Raw genomic sequence first — 22,480 nt, 5'->3', positions numbered from 1 at the left:
ATGGACACACTCTTTTGCAAGGTTGCACATTACTTGGAGTCTTACCGAGGGCACATGCCCCTGCCCCCCCCCCCCGCCCTTCTACCCCATGCACTAGTATATTTCGCATGATGACTGTTTTCTGGAGACTGTTTTTTCTCGTTTCATTTACAGGAACATTGTCACGTCCAAGTTCAAATTGAGATGGAGAGATAAGGGAGAACTGATTCCCCGAATGTTGACGTCACAATAGTGTTTGTTTACAATGTTTAGCACGCGAAGTGATGTGTGCAAATTAGTCATCTTTAGGCCCATTTACACGTCCCAAACACCATTTTGTAAAATCGTCGATTTGTTTGGCCTACCATTTACACTAACCCATACAAAACTTACCCCCCCCCCCCCAATAATAAAACAAACCAATTACATAACAGTAGCGTAGTGTGGGTCTAGCCATTGAGGGGTACTGGTATCTTTCGGGGGCACCAGTCGCACTCAGAAAATGATAATATGCAAATTTACAACCACATGTACAGGGCATCTTAGTAGTGGAGGGGCTTGGAGGGGGGGGGGGGGTCCTGTCGTCTTCTCTTGTCCCTTTTCCAATTTCTCTCTTTTCATCATTTTCATTCTCTTCTCTTTTTATCTTCGTCATGGGGGGGGGGGGGAGCATTTGCCTCTGAACTCCTGCAGCTGCATGGCGACATTTGGTAAAGTAAAATCATTAGTGGGGTTTACTTCTGTATAAATTTATCCGAACTTGCTTTTTAAGATGCGTACTTGGACTTTCAACGTATAAAATATAATCATATTATGTTTTAGAAGAACGATTTTAAGTGGACGTGTGTTTGTGTGTGGGGAGGGGGCAGCAGTAACTATAAATATATATTTATCTCTATATTTTACAAATGTTATTGATCAATATCTATTGTCAGTCATTCCACCAAGATATTGAAAAAGAGGACCGGTAGTCTCAAAGCAACATGAAATTACACGAAATCGTTGAAGTACACACAAACCTAACTATTTCAATTTATATCCTGCATCAAAATTTGTTGGCTTTTGATTGGTTGAGAGCTCGTCACATGACCAAGAATATTTGACCTATTTTTAGAAAGTACTATATGAGAGTACTATTTTGGTTTACTATTTGGTAGTTGAAAAAAAAAATGTGATATTTTTTTTTTAATTGAATCAATTTCTTTTTTTTCAAATCTTAATTTAATGAAAATAAAATATTTTAAATCTTTTTAGATAAAAATTGATATTTTTTTTGTTCTAAATTTTGTTTCCAAAAAATGTTTTTTTTTTTTTTTTTAATTAAATTTTTGATGCAGGATATAAAACAAATATACCATGCCTTCTATTCGAGGTACTGGTTAAACTATGGGCCTCGGTGACTCCAAAAGTACCATTTGCTTCGGGGCTGCGCCCCTATTGGAGTCACCTCTTGCGCATAGTTTTAACCAGAACCTCTCAAGGCAGTGTATATTTGTATAATATTATGTTCATTTACAAAACGGGAGCTGCAACGAGGGCCTGCAACTAGAGCATCTAGGTGGTTGGAGGGGGGGGGGGGGCAAAACTGATCCGTGCATTCGCCTTTCAGCCCATGAGGCATTTTTGGTCAAGTATATGTCTAACTTCTGCAACTGGAAGAAATTCAAAGATACGCCACTGGTTGCACTAAAATTAGACGGCAGACCCCCTCCCTCATCTCCTCCCTCCCCGCCCTGGTCCGCATCAAATACTGAGCTTGTATCTCCATTCAGAGACACGATTCCCCGAACCATAAATTGTCTGTAATTATTGTATCTTTGGAAGTAGAAGAGATAATACGCTGCCTAAATATACGCTACCGTTATTTTCTTTCTTTCTTTTCATTTTTCTCCCTTTTTTTATAATATTTTTTTTTTAAAACTCTGACCAATATTTACAGTGTATGATGACTACTGGTGATTCATTGCGAGCCGGAGCACAGGAAGAAAAAAGAATTGGCCTATTATTAATACGGAAGTGCCATTTTTTGCCGGTGGATAAAATGCATGATTAATGTTATAATAAAAGCAGAAGTAGTCACGAAAGAGGATCATTTAAATAAAGAAGATAAAAGAAACATTCGTTTCTTAAACTTGGCCACTGAGGAATAAAAACTGTTTTGCTTATTATCTATCGCGAGATTTTCTGGAGTAAATTTCGAGCGAGAGGTTCAAACTTTAAGGGGGAGAATGGGAAAGAGATAGGTAGAGAGGTGAGATGGAGAGGGAGAGGAGAGAGATAGAGATATATAAGAGAGAGATAGAGAGATAGAGAGAGAGAGAGAGAGAGAGAGAGGGAGACATATATATATATATATATATATATATATATATATATATATATGAGGAGATGGAGAGTGAGAGGCGGAGATAGAAAGTGTCAGAGACAGTTTTGCAGAGAGTGGCAAAGAAAGAAAGTCGGAGTAAGAACAAGAAGGTGAGATAACAGAGAGATAGAGAGAGAAAGAGAGAGAGAGAGGGGGATGGATAAAGCGAGAGAGAGAGAGAGGGGAGAGGGGATTACAAAAGAGTTGACAGAGGCAGATGAGAAAGAGAGAGAGAGAGAGAGAGAGAGAGAGAGAGAGATAGAGGGAGAGCGAGAGAGAGTGAGATAGAGTGCTGGAAGAATAACAATGAGTGAGAGATAGAGAGGGTCAGAGGAAGGTTTGACAATAAGAAAGAAGTCAGCAAGGTGGAGAAGAGTGAACCGTCAAGTCGGATATTAATTTTTTAAAGGAAGAGGAACTTAGGATTGTTTTGGGCAGGTTCATCATCGCACGCGATGAAAGTCATTACCATAGCAACGGAAACAAGCTGACGACGCAACCGCTACGTTACTTTCTACAAGCTGAAACGAAGCAAGAAGAGAGGTTGCAAAAACATTTAGAGAGAAAAGGGAGAAGGAAGAATATTCCGGTACACTTTCTCTTGTCCAACAACCTCTCAGTAAATTCATGTCAAAGAAGTAAAAACTTACAGCTGGCAGTGAACCAATATCTGGGACCCAGTCCAGTAAAAGACTTCCTTAAAAAATTATAAAAGCCCCTAACCTTATCGCCAGTATCTGAACTCAAGCTACTAATTCACACTGGCCCTTCATTCTGTGGCAAGCGCGTTCGAACCGATCCCTCATTTCAAATTGACATTAGTCTCCTAATTGCGATAAATCCGCGAATCCTTTTGTAGGAATTGGCAGTTTCATTCAAGCGCATTGCAGGTCGATGGAGGATAGCCGAGTTTTAAATGAACTTTCAAGTGAAGATTATGTAATTAATACGTGAGGGCCCCTGCCTGACGTATCAACTCAACGGAAGCCAGGAACAAATCTGCGACGCGTCTCAGCAGCGGAGTAGGACAGTGACAGACGACGAACTCGGACAGCTGACTGAGATCGATTAACGCGATCGCGGTATCCCCCAGATTAACTACAACCTATCGTCTGCAAAAACCGAGCAGAATCATTAGCGGGCATTAGTGTTGAAATGCCTGAGTGTGATGATAGTTAAACTACCTTTGGAAATTGATATATTCAGTATTTGTGACAGCAATAATTGGTATTTATTTGTGCGAACACCTGTGTTCTAAAGAATTTCTTCTCGGAAAGATTATTCCTGGAATTATTGAAAAACGCCGGACTGACGAGGCAATAAGGTAAGTTTTTATTTCCTTTATTCGTTAAATACCTTTTGTGGGTTTTGACGAAATATAAATCTAAATTACAAATGTGGTGACATATATCTTTCGAAATATGAAATAATATACGAATGTTATTTTGGAATAAAACACAATTGCAGTGAAGAAATGGAAAGGTATCATACCTGTAGTGTCCAAGACAAGTTGCGTCAATATTGTCTCTGGGCTTATACATTTCACACTAATAATGTCTTTAAATAAAGTTTAAGGTAAAATAATTGTGCACAATTCGTTACATTATTTTTTTTCTCAAAAGTTTATCACTACTAAGAATATGAAATTTCGTTTCGTGTCAGGATTAGTAAATGCATAAACATGAACCATTGTTCTTTTCTGAAGGCTTTTTGTTGTTATCTGGCAAATTCCTTATTCACATTATTCATGGGCCTATTTATTACAAGCTACAAACTGTACAGAAATCGTTGGTTTTCTTTTTGTCTTTCATGTCTTTCTGCTTGCTTTAACGTTTTAAAGACATGTAAAGAAAGTTATATACCATACACATGCGTTGTTATTCGGTATATTAGGCCCATCAATTAGTTTCTGCTATGAAGGAGTACATTTCTTCTTTTCACAAAATTACATGAACCTTGCAACAGAGTCGTACTATATTCTTTCATTCAAATCATTTCTAAATATTATGAATTTTGTTATAGAGAAATTTGCAATTTCTTACAATTTCTTTTAAAAAAAATGTTTTGTTTTTATTTTACTTTTTATATAGGAAAGTGGCGTTTCAAGATATTTTTCTGTGGGTAGGGTACATGTTTGGGTAATGGCGGTTAATCTCATTCTAAAATAAATTAAATAAGTGCCTTTTATGGACCCTGCTTTATGTTGGGGGCACCGGCGGGGCGCCAACTAAAGGATGTGATATAGAGCATCTTAGAAACAAAAACACTTTAGGGAGGCACCTTGAAACGGGTGGGTCGAAAGTTGCTAATACAATTGCTAAATAATACTTGAGTAATTGGACGAAACATTATATTACACGATCGCAAAGACTTTCGAAAAATCTACTTGAGGTATTTTCAAAGGCCTTGTCCATCACCTATTGACATCAACGAACATTGTCAGTGACATATTAGCATTCCGAACATATTTCTATGGGACACAACATACCATAGGGTATTGTTGATTTCTCGAAATTCTTTGCGATCTTGCTATAATATTATGTAACACCCTAAATCCTCAAATGTACGAACATGACAAAGACATAGTGGCATTCCAAACATATTTATATAGATATACCATAGGGTATTGTTGATTTCTCGAAAGTTGTTGCGATCTTGCTATAATATGTAACACCCTACAGCCCTCCTACCTAATTAAACGCGACAGTCTCAATTGTACGAACATGACAAAGACATATTAGCATTCCGAACATGATTATTTCTATGGGACACACTATACCATAGGATATTTTTGATTTCTCGAAAGTCGTTGCGATCTTGTTATAATATGTAACACCCCACAGCCCTCCTACCTAATTAAACGCGACAGTCTCAAATGTACGAACATGACAAAGACATATTAGCATTCCGAACATGATTATTTCTATGGGACACACTATACCATAGGATATTTTTGATTTCTCGAAAGTCGTTGCGATCTTGCTGTAATACGTAACGCCCTACAGTCTTCCTACCTAATTGACCGCGACAGTCTCAAATGTACGAACATGACAAAGACATATTGGCACTCCGAACATACTTCTATGGGACAAAACATAACATAGGGTATTGTTGATTTCTGGAAAGCCTTTGCGATCTTGCTATAATATGTAACACCCTACAGCCCTCCTACCTAATTGAACGCGACAGTCTTTCTCTGACCTTGGGATTTAAATTAAAAGCACATGGTGCGATGCGTCAGAGGCGAGAAGAATCGTGGGGACAAAAAAACTTGATCATAATTTACATAGACGTGACTTTCGCACTTTTAGATATTTTGCTTTTCTCCTGAGATTATAGGGGTTGAACGACGCAGTCTCACCCAGTGGTGCAGTTAGGGATGTAGTAAGGGGTGTAGACACACACGAAAGATTCTTTAGCGCCCCTTGATCCATTTCCATTGTTATTTTAAACAAAATATGTCAACAAAATTGATCATCCGCAGAATTTAGAAAATTGAAAGCTGACACTCGGACAAAGGTCTTTAGTGACGCCCCCCCCCCCCCCCCTCTCACCCACCGGTGAAATATTTCTTTGAATTGGCAATGACACACACCAATTAAGTTGGCAATGTCTAGAGCTCTTATCCAAATGGACTATCCATATATTCAATTAAATTCAAATTGTATTGATTAAAATCCGAACAAATAGGATCATTATGCATAGATCATTCTCACTTTTGGGTATAACATTGGATAACAAATTTCAAAATTATAATGTAACGTAGATAATTGAGTGCAAAGTAAAGATCACAATAACCAGGAATGACAAAAATTAACGTACTGCTGCATATCTCTTCTTTTACCGACCTAATTTGTTGTGACAGAGATGTGGAGGGGTGGGGGGGGGGGGGGGGTAAAGGGGGTAATTTCGAGCAAAGGCTCAAGTCTGTATAAATCATCCATATAAATCGTTTTTGTGCCTTGAGTGAATTTTCTTATGATGCTTTTTGTAATACGCTAATTATCTTTGTTTTGGACAATGACTATTGGGCACTGTACGTTGGTCCGGCGGGTGGGGGGGGGGGGGGGGGGCGTACGGGAGTACGGACTTTTTGGACTTATTTTAGGTTTTCTACATCGTGACTGGAATTAGATGGAGATTTATGTGGGTATATATAGCATCGTCTTGTCGGTGTAAGTTATGTGGTTGGAATAGCCCAGATTTGTTAAATCTCTTGGAGATTACTGGACATCGTCGTGACCTTTACCTAATCACCTGATAAGATATGGTCATCTCCTTGCAAGGGATAGCCCATCTTATATGCACAATAGGCATATGAGACGGGGAGAGGGGAGAAGCGGGAGGGGGCTGAGGGGGTTGCACCCCAGTAATTTCGAAATGACCAATATTCAGGCAACCGCCCCTCATATTTGGACAGTTAGTCTTGAATCTAAAAAGCTTGGATGATAGCTGTCCAGGATGAAGTTAAGGCAATAATAGGATGTGAGTGGATGCCGTGTGCAAATAAAAAAAGCCAGGCATTGTGGTGGTGAAGACACGGTAAAGCTGGAGAGTGAAAAGTAGGGTAAGATGACATATTTGTATACCTTCCTTGCGGGGGATATCTCATCTCATGTAACCCTTATTAATTCAACCCTTGTAGTTCTCCTTGATTAGTTATCCGGCGGTAATAGTCCTAGAGGACACCATCCGATCAAGGATAGTTGTCCGGTTTTAATTTGTCCTACGGGTATTTATCCTATATAAATAGTTGCCCGAAGTAGTTGTCCTGTGGGTAACTGTCTTAGTTGTTCTATAGTGCATCTGGGGTGATTTCCCTAAGGGATAGTTTTCTTGGGTTGTATATAGGGGGTTTATAATAGTTTCGGGGGGAAGTTGTCCTGGAGGTAGCTTTTTCACAAATTAGTGATGGTCAAGGTGGATAAAGTATTTTTGTTATAGACCTATAGACGTAGGTGTCTGGTGGGGCAGCAGGAAGGTGCATTCCCCATTCATATTTTAAATAAAGGCAGAAGTCACTTCATATTCGGGCAGCGAGTTATCTATTTCTATTATCATTTTTTTTTTTAAAGGTGTCAACAAATTCGCTCGCTCTCAAGATTTAAACAAATAAAATCGAAGCTGACACTCGGGAAAGAGTCTTCAGTTCAGCCACCCTCCCGACCCCCCCCCCCCCGGTGTAATTGAACTTGTTCCACTTCTTAATTGTTTGGTTGCCAAATCAATGCCCAACTCAATTCATCAATCGTTTAAAGTACCCCAAGAAAAGCTGTCATTTATAGCTTCTCAAAATAACCTTTACCTTCGCGAAGTCCACGTTTAACAGAGAATTATTTCAATCTGGACTTGGGTAATCCAGATTCAAATCAAATTACATGCCAAATCCTTATAATTTGAGAACTCTCTCATTTATAGGGCTTATAGCCTCCACTGCTTTGCTTTTCTCATGGTATAGCCAACTATCACCTCCATCACACTTTATATGACATTTTCGCTGTATATTTAACTTTCTCATTTTCACTCCTTCGCTTTCCTCATTAAAGTATTTATGAAATCACTAAAAGTAAATTCTCTCTTTCTCATGCAGTAGTAGAAAGACATCGCATTTATACAAACATTAACACAATACACTTAAATAATTAATTAATGATGCTTTTTGCAGTTGAAATGTAATCCATGTTTCTTTATTTGGCAATACAAATAAATGCACTGATAACAAATAAATAATTATTTACACAAAATAGGTTGTCAATCACTTTTATAAATAACACAACTTGCAAAATATACAAATGTATATCATGCTGTTTGTTCTGACGTATAACTTTATACATGACATGGACCCTTTAAAAACGTATAAGTTTATACATCGTACAGACCATCCAAAAACGTATAAATTTATACATCGTACAGACCATCCAAAACGTATAAATTTATACATTGTACTGACCATCCAAAACGTATAAGTTTATACATCGTACAGACCATCCAAAACGTATAAATTTATACATCGTACAGACCATCCAAAACGTATAAGTTTATACATCGTACTGACCATCCAAAACGTATAAATTTATACATCGTACAGACCATCCAAAACGTATAAATTTATACATCGTACAGACCATCCAAAACGTATAAATTTATACATTGTGCAGACCATCCAAAACGTATAAATTTATACATCGTACAGACCATCCAAAACGTATAAATTTATACATCGTACAGACCATCCAAAACGTATAAATTTATACATTGTACAGACCATCCAAAACGTATAAATTTATACATCGTACAGACCATCCAAAACGTATAAATTTATACATCGTACAGACCATCCAAAACGTATAAATTTATACATCGTACAGACCATCCAAAACGTATAAGTTTATACATGGATTTGGAGGGTGCGTGCCATGTATAAACTTATACATATAAACATACGTATAAACTTACACAGTGATCCTACAAATTGACCCTCTTAAAGTGATGTGAAACTTTAATATAATAACAAGGAGTAATTACAGCTGGAGTAAAAGCTTAACAATTTCCTCTGAAGTAGGCTCAATGCCACAACAACCACGACAAATATATATGCGCTCTCCGAATACATGCACATTGATTCAAAAGAACTAACGATGAAACACCCGCGGCCAGTATTGCTACAGAGGATGCACATATGCAATTAAAGGTATTCAATATAATGATAATTGGTTACACAGAAAGTGCTCATGAATGGTATAACCAGGTGTAAGCAAACAGATACACGTCCAAAAATACAAGATTTAAAGTTGCTAATTCCATGAGTGGACACATGTGGACTTTACTCTGGTTGATTTAATTTAATAGAAATATTTTCTTGATAGTACCATATAAAATATGAAAATCAGAAAAGCAATCAGCAAGGGATCAATATTGTACTTGAAGCAGTACATATTTATTACACTCTTAAGGCAATATCTCAAGAAATCTTGCTTGTTGAGGAATGGGATTTTCAGAGTGGCATCGTACATAATTACTAAACAATTGCCTATTTGTTTTCTATGTTTATTGATATAATAAATCAACTGTGCAAACAAAAACCCAAAAAGTTCACATCCTCTCTAAAATGTTTTCTTTTACTTTGGTGGCATCGCGCATCAAATATCAAAGAACCAAGGCAGTTTAATAATTCTATTGACTATCCTTTGGAATCTGCCAGATGTTTGCATAAATTATCCTCAGTTTGGACTCCAGCTCTGATAATTCCTTGATTATAACTTTGAAGTATATGATCTTCCAACTACATCATTGATATCAACAACCGTCTTCTGATGCTTGGAAATGAGTTAGATCGAGTGTTTCATTTTGACAAGATGGTAACAAAATCAAGGGCCCAATAGTTGTGACCCGAGTTTTTATCCTTGATAAAATAATAATATGTGGGTTTTTGTGTTGATGCTTTAGAAAAATAAATAAGGTGACGAGTCACGTTCACCAACCCTGTGCCTTTGAAATTACCTTCAAAGTAATCAAGTTCACTTGGCAAGACAAAAATATGCTCTAATAAAAGATAATAATAATAATATTGCACTCTAGTATAGCGCTCATCTATATAGCAAGGTGCTCCTGCATGTATGTTACCTGACCTTAACTAGGCTACATATTTTGGTACAACATAGTTTGAGTGTAGTAAATGTATGTTAAGGTCTTGCCAAAGCTAGACCTTAGTGAAGTGGCCGAGATTTGAACCACATACATGTACCTAATGATCGGTAGTCCAGCCACCTATCTACTAAACTAAAAACATCTACACATAGACTTAAATACTTGTATTAGATAGCTCAGAGAGTTGCTAAGGTGTGATTGGTCCACAGCATGTCAAGTGATATGGGGACTGCAATTTATTGTTAACAGTTCACGCCCGGTCATCTGGATGGTTATATTGACCAGCTGGTCAACGATAACAGTAGGAGCATACGCGCTTGAGCTAAGACAATGTATTCATGTATCAACAATATTCGTTAATAACAGCTAAGCACAGAGAAGAAAGGCGAAGACAATGGATATCTACTGTAGATCAGACTCTATTAAACTGTTCGTGTTCAGACTTTCATGTAAAAACCATGACTTGGTCTTAATCAAGGTTATCTAATATTATAATAGATATTTCCTGTTATGTATGTAATACATATTCTTTAGCCTACCTAAAGGAGTTTTATTTTCCCTCATGAAAATACAACTCCAGCGGCCAAAAGAATGATATATAAACACCCTACCAGCCATATCTGTATAAAAATATTTACATAAAAACGTTAGTTTGTCACATATCTTAACAAGATTTTTCAGAACTAAATGAGGTAGTGATCGAGGTGAGGAAATGAGAGAAACAAAATGCACTAAGGTATAGAACACGTCTGGTCCATGCTTAATACTAGATCTGCATCTAGAATCTCCTCCGAGTCTGCAGCACCCATCATGGCCTCTATTTCTGTGCTGGACAGTGTTGTCTCCTCTACCATCCTCCCATTTCGTCCACATTCTGCTGCAACCCTTGCCAGCAGTCCTGAAAATATAATAGAGAAAAGAATATTTAATTTTGTTTGTCTGGTGAAGCTTGTGAAGAACCAAGTTATTAGACGCAACACTAGGTAAAGGGCTTTAACCACAGCAAACGAGCACCTAATTCCATACCAAATGCATTACATATTGTTCATTTTTGTATTTTACTTTGGTAAGTTCAATATGGAATGCTTTAGTAAAGTTCAGTCTGTCTTTGATTTTCAAAGCTGGTTTTCGAGTTAAATTTGCTCAACATCTCTTTATCAATACATTTCTACTTAAATGATAAACCCCCTTTTTTAAATTTTTGGTTGTCTTACTAAAATAATACTTTTACATTATCAATAAAAAAAAAAAAAAAAAAAAAGCATAAACCCTTACTGAATGGGGCTATTTTGAAATTTGTAAGACTGGAGGGGGGGGGGGGGGCCTCAGAGCCTACCCCTTAAGTAACCAAATTTGGCACTGACGTTTCAATTTTCTTGTTAGAATTTTTAAAATCTGATTTTATTTCTCGAAAATGGTATACACATATGAGTTATAGTTTAAATAGACCAATCTGAATGTCTCAAATTGTAATATCTATGGAAAGTATTTTTAAATAGTGAATATGTGAGCCATTGTTTAAAAACAATATATCTAACGATCGGTTCTAATAACCACCGTTTTAATTTCTCTCCTGGTGAGAATATATATAAAAAATCTCTGTTTGTAACCTATCTAAAATGTTTCATTCCAAATTGTTTTTGGTTTCAGAGTTTTTGAGAAGATATAAAGCTCTCTATATCTCTCTTGACTTGGATTTTTTTTAAATTATATGCTCACAATGTCATCTCAAGTCTTTAAGCTTTTACACAGTTCATTTCTTCTCAAACAGTTTTTATATGCCTTTTTTTTGCATATTTTTCAATTCTTATGTATTTCAATGTTTTATGAACATTTTTTTTTTTTGCATTCTACTGGAAAACTGGAAGAAAAAAAAAAAAAAAAAAAAAAAAAAAAATCGGCTCGACCTTTTATCATGAAAGGTCTGATTTTCAACACCTCAGTGTCATAAGATTTATAACACTTGAAAAAAAATCATGAAGCGCTAGCTATTGCTGAAAATGCAATGGGTTTGACAACAAAATTTGTCTGGGGGGGGGGGGGGGCGCCATCTGAGACCTTTCCGGTAAAGTTAGGGTTAACACAAATTTCCGACAAGGCACAGGGTTGCTTATTGATATTGACCATGATTTTGCACGACCCCAAATCTCGTGACTAAAATCTTTGTTGTGCAACACTGGGCAACTTTGATGCTATTAATGTCAGTTATTATGCGTCTAGAATTTATGGATAGTGAAAAATAGGTAAATATACTTGAATTGAAAAAAGCCAATTTGAATTTACACAATTTGGACGTTATTTCACAACTTTCCTTTCCTTACATTTTATTTTATTTTTGTATTCATGTTGCTTTATTGGTATCTCTATATATTTAATCTACCCATTTATTCTAAAACTGTATCATAATTTAATTGGATCTGTATATAGATAAAATGTCTTACCGTCTCCAACGTCAAGAACCACTTCATCAATAGAAGTGAAATGCTCCACTGCATATTTGTAGAAGTCTGATCTTGATGGCATGTAGAGTTGGCTAGTGCCAGCACCCCTCCTCCTAGACTCGACAATACCATACTGCATACAGACATTATGGTTGACATCTGTTGATAAAATATATATGCACATTTTATATGGCTACTTAGAACAGTACGAATAAGCCTTAATTTCCTATAGAAGTAAAACGAATATACATACATGTGATTTTTCACATGAGGCACAATTTCTTTTCAAACAGATACAATGTGATTTTTTGAGTTCTGAATGCACCTTTTTCTTTAGGAATAAAAACCCAGACATTAGAAATGCATTTGTTTCACAATTACTCCGCAGTTGTCTAATTAATATAATTAGCTTGCTTTGGAGGTAATGTGTTTGAGATCACATGGCAAGCATCTTATCTTCATTTGTTCAGCATTAGTCAGCTATTATATGTTTTTTTCCCCCAAAAGCATTCAGTAATCATTATTTTTTGAAGTTTTGAACATTCATTGTAAATGTCATTGGATTCTGTCAGAAATTAATTTCTGTCATTACCAGAACTCAAGATTATATTTAAAATCCAAGTGATATAAACAAAAATTTATATGAATGTTGAGCTTCATAGGAGGATTTCTTAAGAAAGAATTTTCATTCAGATCGAGCAGCCAATCTAACACACTGGAAGTTATACGGTAACATTCTTTCTTAATAATTTATATTTTTTTAACACACACTGCAGCTATCTCATTATTACACAACCACAAAAACGTTTGTTATGTTGCTTTGAATACCGAAATAACAGTCAGCTTCATAAGATATTTAATAAAAGACATGGAACATGCATAGTTACCTTGAATATCTCCTACTGGGGACTGGACAATATGCAATATATGCACATCGTGTCGGGTATGTTGGCTGACCACTTTGGATATCGCTGTGATGTCCTTTGTCAGGAAGATTCTGGTAGTAGCCGATGGTGTTGAGGATAACTGGATATCCTGTAATATCAGAAATTCAAATAAAAAGGAAAGAACATACAAATTAACTATAATTCTAATATGTTGAGCCCAGATAATATACACAATGCAAAGTTCTGGAAACTGTTTTTTTTTATTTATACCCTTTTCATAATTATCTGCAGCTTAACATTTGCTATGTTGAATCAAAATAGAAAAATCAAATTTGAAAATAGGATGAAATAGCATGTGGGTGCACTTTTCCATGCCAGTCGTCTGGGCGACAGTGCCATTGTACGTAATATATGACTTGTGGGAAAATTGCAATTTCTATGCCATGAATATAATTGTTTTTTTTTTGTTATCAATGACAAATTACCAATGATTTTTCATCAGCATAAGATCATTCTCCATGTAAATCCCTTAACCTTGAGTTCCTTATAGATTACAATATTACAACTTTGAGATATTTTAAACTCACAATTTTGAGATTTGTTTTATGTGAAATTCAGTTTACCTCTTTCAATTACCAAGTGCCTACAAATAAGTGCTTTGGAACCTTAAGAATATGGGACAATACCTCTTCTAGTTCTTGTATCATAAGGGCTGGGATGTCGTCTGCATTCATGTCCATGTCTCTCTTGGCCCTGCTGATGTGCTCCAGGAAGACCTCTGGGATGTTACCTTTTGTATACTTTTTACCTGAAAAAAAATACATATACATTGATCATAGAGCTCCGGAGTCAATTTGACCCCCCCCCCCCCTCCCCCCACAATATCTTGGCCACAGAAGGTCTGATTGATGGGAAATTTTGCATGGACAGCAATGCACATGCAAAGAAATGTTGCTTTGATGTTTGTTTTTTACAAAAATCACTCATTTATTACTTTATTATAATTCATGCAAATTAAATTCCTATTTTAACACATTCAATAATATATCATTAAACAAGGCAAACGCCAAGCGTTGTCTTGCCTGCATCTTAGGCCCTATAAGCAGATCAGGAGGTGAATTTTGGGTTCTGGTAGTTTACTCTTTAGCAATAATGGAATCCCAAGGAAAGTCTGTTTTCCTTTTGACCTGTTGCCTTTGACCCACATTTGAACTTGACATGTTTTATAGAACAATTTAGAAAAGGCAGTATTTTGTACACAAACGTACTATGCAAAATGTCAATTGTGGCTAGACGTGTGGTTAAGTAATGTTGCATAACCTCTAGCATGGACTGTCCCAATTTTGGGGCAAATTTGGTCTCAAAAGTTGCGAGACAATAAAGTCATTGAAAGGCAGGTTGTGATTTGTAGCGGTTACGTGGCAGTCCTGGATTGTGTACGGGGGAGGCAGGGGCCAAATTGACCCCCCCCCCCCCAGTCAGAATAGTCAACCCTACTAGTTCATCTAAACTTTAAAATTTGGATTGATGGAGATACAGGATAGCAATTATTGTATATCTTGCTGGGGCTCAATATTCTCTTCAATAGACATTATACGAAGCCATGATTTGTGCATACCAACATAGGGTTCCAGGGCTGCTTCTGAAGTGAAGGTTGGGTATCTTTCTATCGCCTCTTCCCACGTCTTAGCCCCAACTCCCTTAGCAAACACGCTCTTCAGACTCTTCATTGCCTTCAGTTCATCGGCATCCGCCTTCATCTTTTTAACATTCAAAGACAAGGTCGCCTCCAGAAGAAGTGAATATCGCTCCTCTTCTGAGAGTCCTTGTAGCTTCATGAAACACTATAAAATAAGACAAATGAAAATAATAAGAGTAGTTATTAGTGCACGTGAAGTATTGTTGCTCACTGTCAGAAGACAAATTTTATTTGCATATATATGAACTATCAACTTTTTCAATCAAAGTCAATTCTTCTGCAAAGAATCCCCAATTCATCTATTGTTTGATTTGAATATGTAAAAAACTATTGCTTTAACCCTATTCTCACTTTGAGTGCAAGCTTAATGCGAAATATTGCAAGGACGTCAATACAGATTTGTTTTTATCACAAATTTGTTACTTTATTATAATTTATGCAAATTAGATACCTATTTTAACATATTCATTAATATTTCATTAAGTTATGAAGCTCAATCTCTTTTTTAAAGTTGCTGAATAGCATAGGCAACAATACTGAAATAATAAATAATGAAATTTCCGATCAATTCTTTTGTATTCTATTGTTTCATAAACTACTTATGTATCTATTGTTTTCATTTATATATGTGATTTTTTTCATGTTTCAAAAGTGTATCTTGAAAAGTTTCAAGACAAGTATGGTCAGGCAAAAAGACTAGAAGGCACAATTAACAGTGTTGTAAAGCAATTTAGGAAAAGCAGTATTTTGTACACGAACGTACCTATGCAAAAAGTTGATTTTATTGTTAATTTTTAGAACTCGGTCTCAAAAGTTGCGAGACAAACAAAAAAAGTCAGAAAAAGTCACCGGAAGCCGTGTCGCTATTTGCAGCCATTGCGCATCAGTCACAGATTTTGAACAGGAAATTGAACCCCCCCCCCCCCCCCTCCAGTCAGAATAGGGTATCCGCCAATGGTGGCGCTATATTACTTTATTTACTTTGGTTGTGATGATTTGATAAACTCCTTATAGCGGCTGAATAAACCACAATTCTCATTTGCACAGAAAACATGTGGTATGTGTGACATCCAGTCCAGCTCAATTTTGTATTTTTCATATAGCTCATTACTCAGCAATAATATACATTTTCTACCAAAAAGTTATAATTTATTTGGTGTTTTGAACATTCGCAAGTCAAGTTTTGTTCGATTCTATGAAGAAAAAAAAATGCTTTCCTTCATTACTCAAGATGATATTTAAATGTGTAAAAAAAAAAAAAAAAAATTTAAAGCTTACTTACACATTGTTTCAAATCCTTTCCAGTAGATTCTCTAGTTGCATCGAAAAGGAGAGTGGCTTTCCTGTAGCATCTGTTTGAATAACTAGCCAACTGGAAAGTTGGCTCGAGAGCCCTCAGTGCCTGTAAATTACAACAAAAAAAGAAATGGATAATATATGCTCTCATAACCAGTTTGATTCTGAACATTCCAATTCATTCACTGCAATCACCATTGCATTACATAATTCACCATATTGTAATATGACCCCTCAAGTTAAAATATAAGAAATGTTAGAACTTTTTGGCTAAAATTTATGTTTCCAACAGTCACTCTTGAAAGCTCGATCATCTCAAATCAATCATTGATTAAACTCCATTTTGTCATGTACATGTAAGTTGGCTGAATATAACAATAACCTTTTTATTGGGGGGTTGGGTGATGTTCATGAGTTTTTATGCTGAACATAAATCTAATTTAATGTCCGATTCATCGTTTCATTAAAAAAAAAACCTACTTCGCTACAAGTAAAAATAGAACATTGAATGAATTCAGCATTTTATCTAGATGAAAATGTCAGCTCTAGTGTTTAGACTTACATTGAAGGAGCCATTTTTCCCAAGGGCTAGGGAACACTTGCGTCTTGTCGAGGCAGTCATAGTGCAGGGCTCATCCTCCACATCAAGGTTGTTGTCATCGTATAGAATTGACCTGCAGACAGCAACCTCCTCCTGCAAGCACGGCTTGTCTACAGCAGGTTGCCCACACCTATGCAGTGATGCCACTCTCAATGCCTCAACCTTGTCCAGGTTTTGGTACACCCTGCAGCGCCATCCACGAGATAGATGTTCATATCTAAAGCAATCAGAAAAAGTATATTGGTTATAGGATATTGAGATGGGTAGGATATAGAAACATGGTGTATATATGTATCATGCAGAATAAAATATTGGAAAAAAGCTTACACGGTATACCTTTCCATGCAGTCACACACTTTTTAAGAAAACAAATATGAACATGGTACACAAGGGAAATATTCTATGGGATTTTATTTGAGTCAGGGATCTAAAAATATTTTGTATTGTCCTTAATATACCCTTCATTGTATAACTATAAATGGAACACCTCTCTATTACCATTTTCTTCCCAAATGGTACATTGACTACCTGGGTAGCATTTCTTTTATGTTACATGCTTCCACTACATATTTGTGGACTGCATAATAAATGGAGAAAAAAAAAACAAGTGATAAATGAATATGTTCTGTACATATAATATCGGTAAGTACATCACATAATCCCTTTAAAAATTTAACCTTTGTCTCATACACTGTAACTACAAAAGAAACAAAAATAACATTAAAAAGCAATTGCAAAAAACGGGTAACTTTTATAGAATAAAATACCTTTCATCGTCAACAAGATCCTTAGCTGCAAGAGCATAGCACACCCCTCCTAGGAGCTGGTAAGCTGTTCCAGAAGGGCCATCTACTGCGAGGACTGGAAGGACATGGGAGCTCTGGAAGTGGGTTGCTGCCTTCATCACGAACTGTTTGGCCTCCATCACTTCCTTCCTGGTACGTGGTCTCTGGAGATCCTTCTCGGGCTCCACAAGTTTTTTGAGGGAGATTTCAGAAATGCCTACATGTAAAGAAATAAAATTTCAGGTCAATGACACATTTTCAAAGATTGTGACATTTAAATCTTTAATGTTTATAAATAATATCCCCTGTGCAGAGAACAATCTACATTTTGAAAATGACACCAGGGGCCCGTTGCATAAAGACTTACTATTATGGTAACTTTGCCATTATGGTAACTACCATGGTAACCGGGCTCAGCAGCCAATCGAAATCAAGGTTTCTATGGTAGTTACCATAATAGTAAGTCTTTATGCAACGGGCCCTGATACATATTATTAGTAACTGGATCAAAACACACAGAGGCTCATCAGGGAAATTTTGTCCTAGAGCTATACAAAAAATATTCCTATAGCCCTTTTCAATTCAATCTCATTTTGCCTTATGTGGAAAATGCAACATATGAACATTGTTTTGGGGAATTGGCAATTAATCATTTTTCAACTTTATTTTGGTTTTAATCAGCAGTTGGCCATTTTACCTTCCCTGTGGCTATTGCAGAGGGGCATTAAATAATCAATTTGGCCCCAAACATTACTTCATAAACAATAAGAAAAAGGAGATTGTAGTTTTGATGAAAAAAATGGAAATATTTGTGGTATTTGTATAGGAGTCCATTTAAAAATTGTTTGAAGTTATACAAAATCAAATAATAAAAGTGGAATGTCCCAATTTTATCAGGCTTTCAGTGCTGTTATATTGATAAACTATTTTGTACACATTCTCTCCATGATATTTGCATTTCTCTTTGATTTAAAAACTGCCAATCAATAACATATCACATTTAAACTTAGTGATATCATGTAGAGAGAAATGTTGTACGTCTGGAATTATTAGTGAAATGAATTTTGTAAAAGAATGGAACACAAACTAACCTTGACATTTTTGTTCAATTGCTGCATCTGAATTCTCCGCCGAATGTTCAGAAGTCTTGTTTCGTCTCTTACGTTCTGGTGGAGTTCCGTCGCTGCTAGATCCAGAACTGCTACGTTTTTGCCTCGATTGTGTGTAAGATTGAGAAGGAAGGAGTTCTTCCTCTGATGACGGAAATGAATAGATCATGTCGTCATTAACGATCGCCATCACTGACAAAACATCGGTCAGGCTGTTCTCCGTTTTTTTCAAAGTCTTTGCCATGTTTGTGACACTCATTTGGCAAAACTTTGCCTGTGTAGAAAGACCATTACTAAAACAGACCTGGGAAGAAAGTAAATCGGACAAATACAGGCATTAATATAAGCTGCTTAATGAAATTATATTCATTTTGCTTTGACAACCTCACACAAAGATTATAAGGGATACAGTTGAATGTTCTACATGTTTGCCTAGAACTAGAAATATCACCGAAAGTGATTAATACTCACTCCCCATGTGTGTGCACGAAAATGAAGAAGTGGTTTGATATATACAAGATTTTACAGATTTATTGCAATAATAGACCATTACCATGGCAACACACTTTCCGACACATTAAAAAATGTGTCTTGCACATAATCAACTCAAGACCAATATTTGTGCGAAATTTAATGAGCATTGCTCGAAAAATGAAGAAGTGGTTTGATCTGCAAGATTTTACAGATTTATTGCAATAACAGACCATTACCAATGCAACGCACTTTCCGACACATTAAAAAAAATGTCTTGTACATAATCAACTGGAGACCAATATGTGTGCCGAGTTTCATGAGCATTGCTCAAAAAAATGAGGAAGTATACATGTATATAGTTCGATCCACGAGATTTTCCCCGATATATTACAATAATATGCCGTTCCCATGGCAACGCAGTATCCAACACAGTAAAAAGTATGTCTTGCACATCTCCATCCTAAGACCAATATGTGTGCCAAGTTTCATGATCATTGCTCAAAAAATGAGGAAGTAGTTCGATCCACAAGATTTGCAACAGACTGACCGACTGACCGCCCGACAACCCGACCGTACGCCAATTCCTATGTACATGTATACCCCTTCAAACTTCTTTTGGCGGGGGGGGAACATGCAAAAAAAGATCCCTTTTTCCTTGAATGCCAATTTTTACTCATTTTCTTTGTTGTACATGTACATGTAGCTAGGGTAGATATGTTTTGCATAATATACAAATTACAATTCCCCTTGAGAAATCAAGAGTGAAGTTGTAGTCTGCCTGATGATCGTGTCATGTAACATACAACAAATGTGCATGCACAGGACATTCAGAAACTTTTAGTAAGTCGATTTCCTCCGAAATGTACAAACAGTACAGACTATATACCTCTATGTTTAGAGAAACAACCTATATTTTGCACTCTCATTAATTAGATGAATTTTCATTAATACAATTGCGATACAAGTATGGGATGTATAACTTTCAACAGTTTGCACTGCGGTAGAGTTTAGATTCTGCCCTCGTTATAAAGGAGAATAAACTCCTCAGAGACAATTGAATTGTAAGAATGCAGAAAAATTAAAGTAACATAAATGTCAGTGAAATTAAGTTGAAGCAAAAACAGTCAATTAATGAGTAAAGACGTGAATTTAAAAAAAAGTTATGATTACTAATGTTTAATATGGAGATCATACATGAAAAACTTTCCAATTTCTTTTGCAGATATTGCACTAAAATCACCTCTTTTATAGGAGGACTTGGACAAAAATTCTGTTCTATGAATTGACTGAGGAAAAAAATGAAATTCACATATTTTTGTACATGTGGGAGAGTTCTCCTTGTATGACATCACAAAAAGTGACTGCGTTGCCAATATGAGATATTCCATGTCATCAGTGATTGAAACTTTTAATGGTGCACCATCCTCTCAGGTTGGCTAGCACTAGGTGGGTAGTCCAGTAATATGGCATAAAGCTAGTCTTGATACCTCTTTACAATACATTGTACATTTCAGTATAAATATACCTGTATAATTGGATTTATAATGGAAAACAGGAATGTATGGAAGGGCATTGTACTAATTTGTTACAAGTTTGGTAACATATTTGTGGTATGAATGTCATAAAGAATAGAGGAAAAATTTGTAATCATTTAAGTGTGCATATATTATAAGACTACATTATCAGGATGCTGCATTCTAGGTTAGGAGCCTGGACAGTTTCGAGTACCACCGGTACGATTTCAGGACTCAATTATTATACAGTTCTGTTTCTGTCCCGTTTAAAGCCAGTATAACCTATAGCACCCTTGTAAGGACCATCTGCATAAGTAAGTCGTGAACTATATATAAATAGTGTATACTCTATCATACAATAATGAATTATATGTCCGACTAAATTACTAAATTATCCTGAGTCAAAATAAACCTGCACGAGGGATAATTTAGTATTTGGAGTTCATAGTCCAGTATTTATAGTGTACATGATAGAACATTCACTATTTTTATAGTAAATAGACTCCTAAATACAAACCCCCCTCCCATTCATGAATTTCAGATTTCTCCAAAAAGGGAATTAAAAAAACATTCTTTAGAGAATTCTAGATGTGTTTGTTTTTTTTGTTTTTTGAGAATCCTGAAATTCTGAAGAAAATTTTTTTTGGAGACTTTTTTATTTTGTTTGGTTTTTGTTGAGAATTCAGAATACTTTCTTTCTTTCAAGAATTCATAAACTTTCATAATACAATATGCTGATTTACAGAAATACATTGTCAATCGCTATGTCAAAGGTATAAGACTAACTTTGAATGTCGCCCAGTACATAGTCTAGCTAGGTTAATCCTCTTTTAAATATCTCTTTAAAAAATCTAATCTAATCTAAGATGGTTAATGTCAGCTAAAGCTTAAAGGGAAATTGAATCTTTCATAGAAATTGGTTTGGATGAATGTAGAAAAATCAAACAAATATGAGTTTTTAAAAGTATATACAAGTATGGAGACCCTCCATTGGCAATGTGACCATGTATGTATGACTTAGTGGGGAAACTTTCAGTTTGTTAGGTATACTTCCTACATGTAAGTTCCATGTTTAACCAACATTGGCCATTTAGAAAAAAAAAGTACTTGTATAAAAAACACTCTCTGCCACATCACATCAGAACAAAAAATACAACACAAGGACAACGCAAAGCGTAGCAAGCCCTCGCTGGAAACAAACGGCATAATACATCAGAACAAGTTACATGTACGTCCATTAGACGGAATTAAGTTACTGACATCTGGGGATTGAATGAAAAGAAAGTTTACTACTTTACGGAAACCCAAGACATTTGACCTTTGACCTAATGTACATTATTCCAAAATCAAATTTAGGCTGTTTTTGATACCATGCATGTACCTTCATATCAAATTTCATGAAAATCTGTCAAACATTTTAAATTATCAACGGAAACCAGTAACGTGTTCACAAGATTTGTTACAGGCGGACGGAAAGACGGACAGTAGCGTTACTATTTTCCCCTCAGATTTCCTCCGCAAGGGGATTATCTGACAAACATTACTAAAGTTATCGAATGGCAGGGGCCGCGGAGCCCGGGGATTAAGGGGGGCTGCAGCCCCCACTTTTTTCAGTAGACGTGTACAAAAACGCGAAAATGACTATAAGATTGTGCTTTTTTGCATGATCCGCCCCCCCCCCAC

At 36.1% G+C, this 22,480-nt stretch overlaps 1 protein-coding gene across 1 annotated transcript; it reads right to left on the bottom strand.

The window, feature by feature from the left end:
* Window positions 1–8,851: 8,851 nt before the first annotated feature.
* On the bottom strand, window positions 8,852–19,294 carry LOC105444259. The gene is made up of 9 exons (XM_030979756.1): window positions 18,792–19,294; window positions 17,683–17,917; window positions 16,877–17,132; window positions 16,301–16,420; window positions 14,938–15,163; window positions 14,006–14,127; window positions 13,320–13,467; window positions 12,433–12,591; window positions 8,852–10,889 (listed from the first exon to the last, which is right to left on the bottom strand). The coding sequence occupies exons 1-9, from the start codon at window positions 19,066–19,068 to the stop codon at window positions 10,723–10,725; spliced, it is 1,710 nt and encodes a 569-aa protein (XP_030835616.1). The 5' UTR covers window positions 19,069–19,294; the 3' UTR covers window positions 8,852–10,722.
* Between the last annotated feature and the right edge of the window lie 3,186 nt (window positions 19,295–22,480).

The sequence above is a fragment of the Strongylocentrotus purpuratus genome, unplaced genomic scaffold, assembly GCF_000002235.5.
Source record: "Strongylocentrotus purpuratus isolate Spur 01 unplaced genomic scaffold, Spur_5.0 spur5_scaffold_10, whole genome shotgun sequence".
Classification (NCBI taxonomy): Eukaryota; Metazoa; Echinodermata; class Echinoidea; order Camarodonta; family Strongylocentrotidae; genus Strongylocentrotus; species Strongylocentrotus purpuratus.
This window is presented reverse-complemented; position numbering and strand designations above follow the sequence as displayed.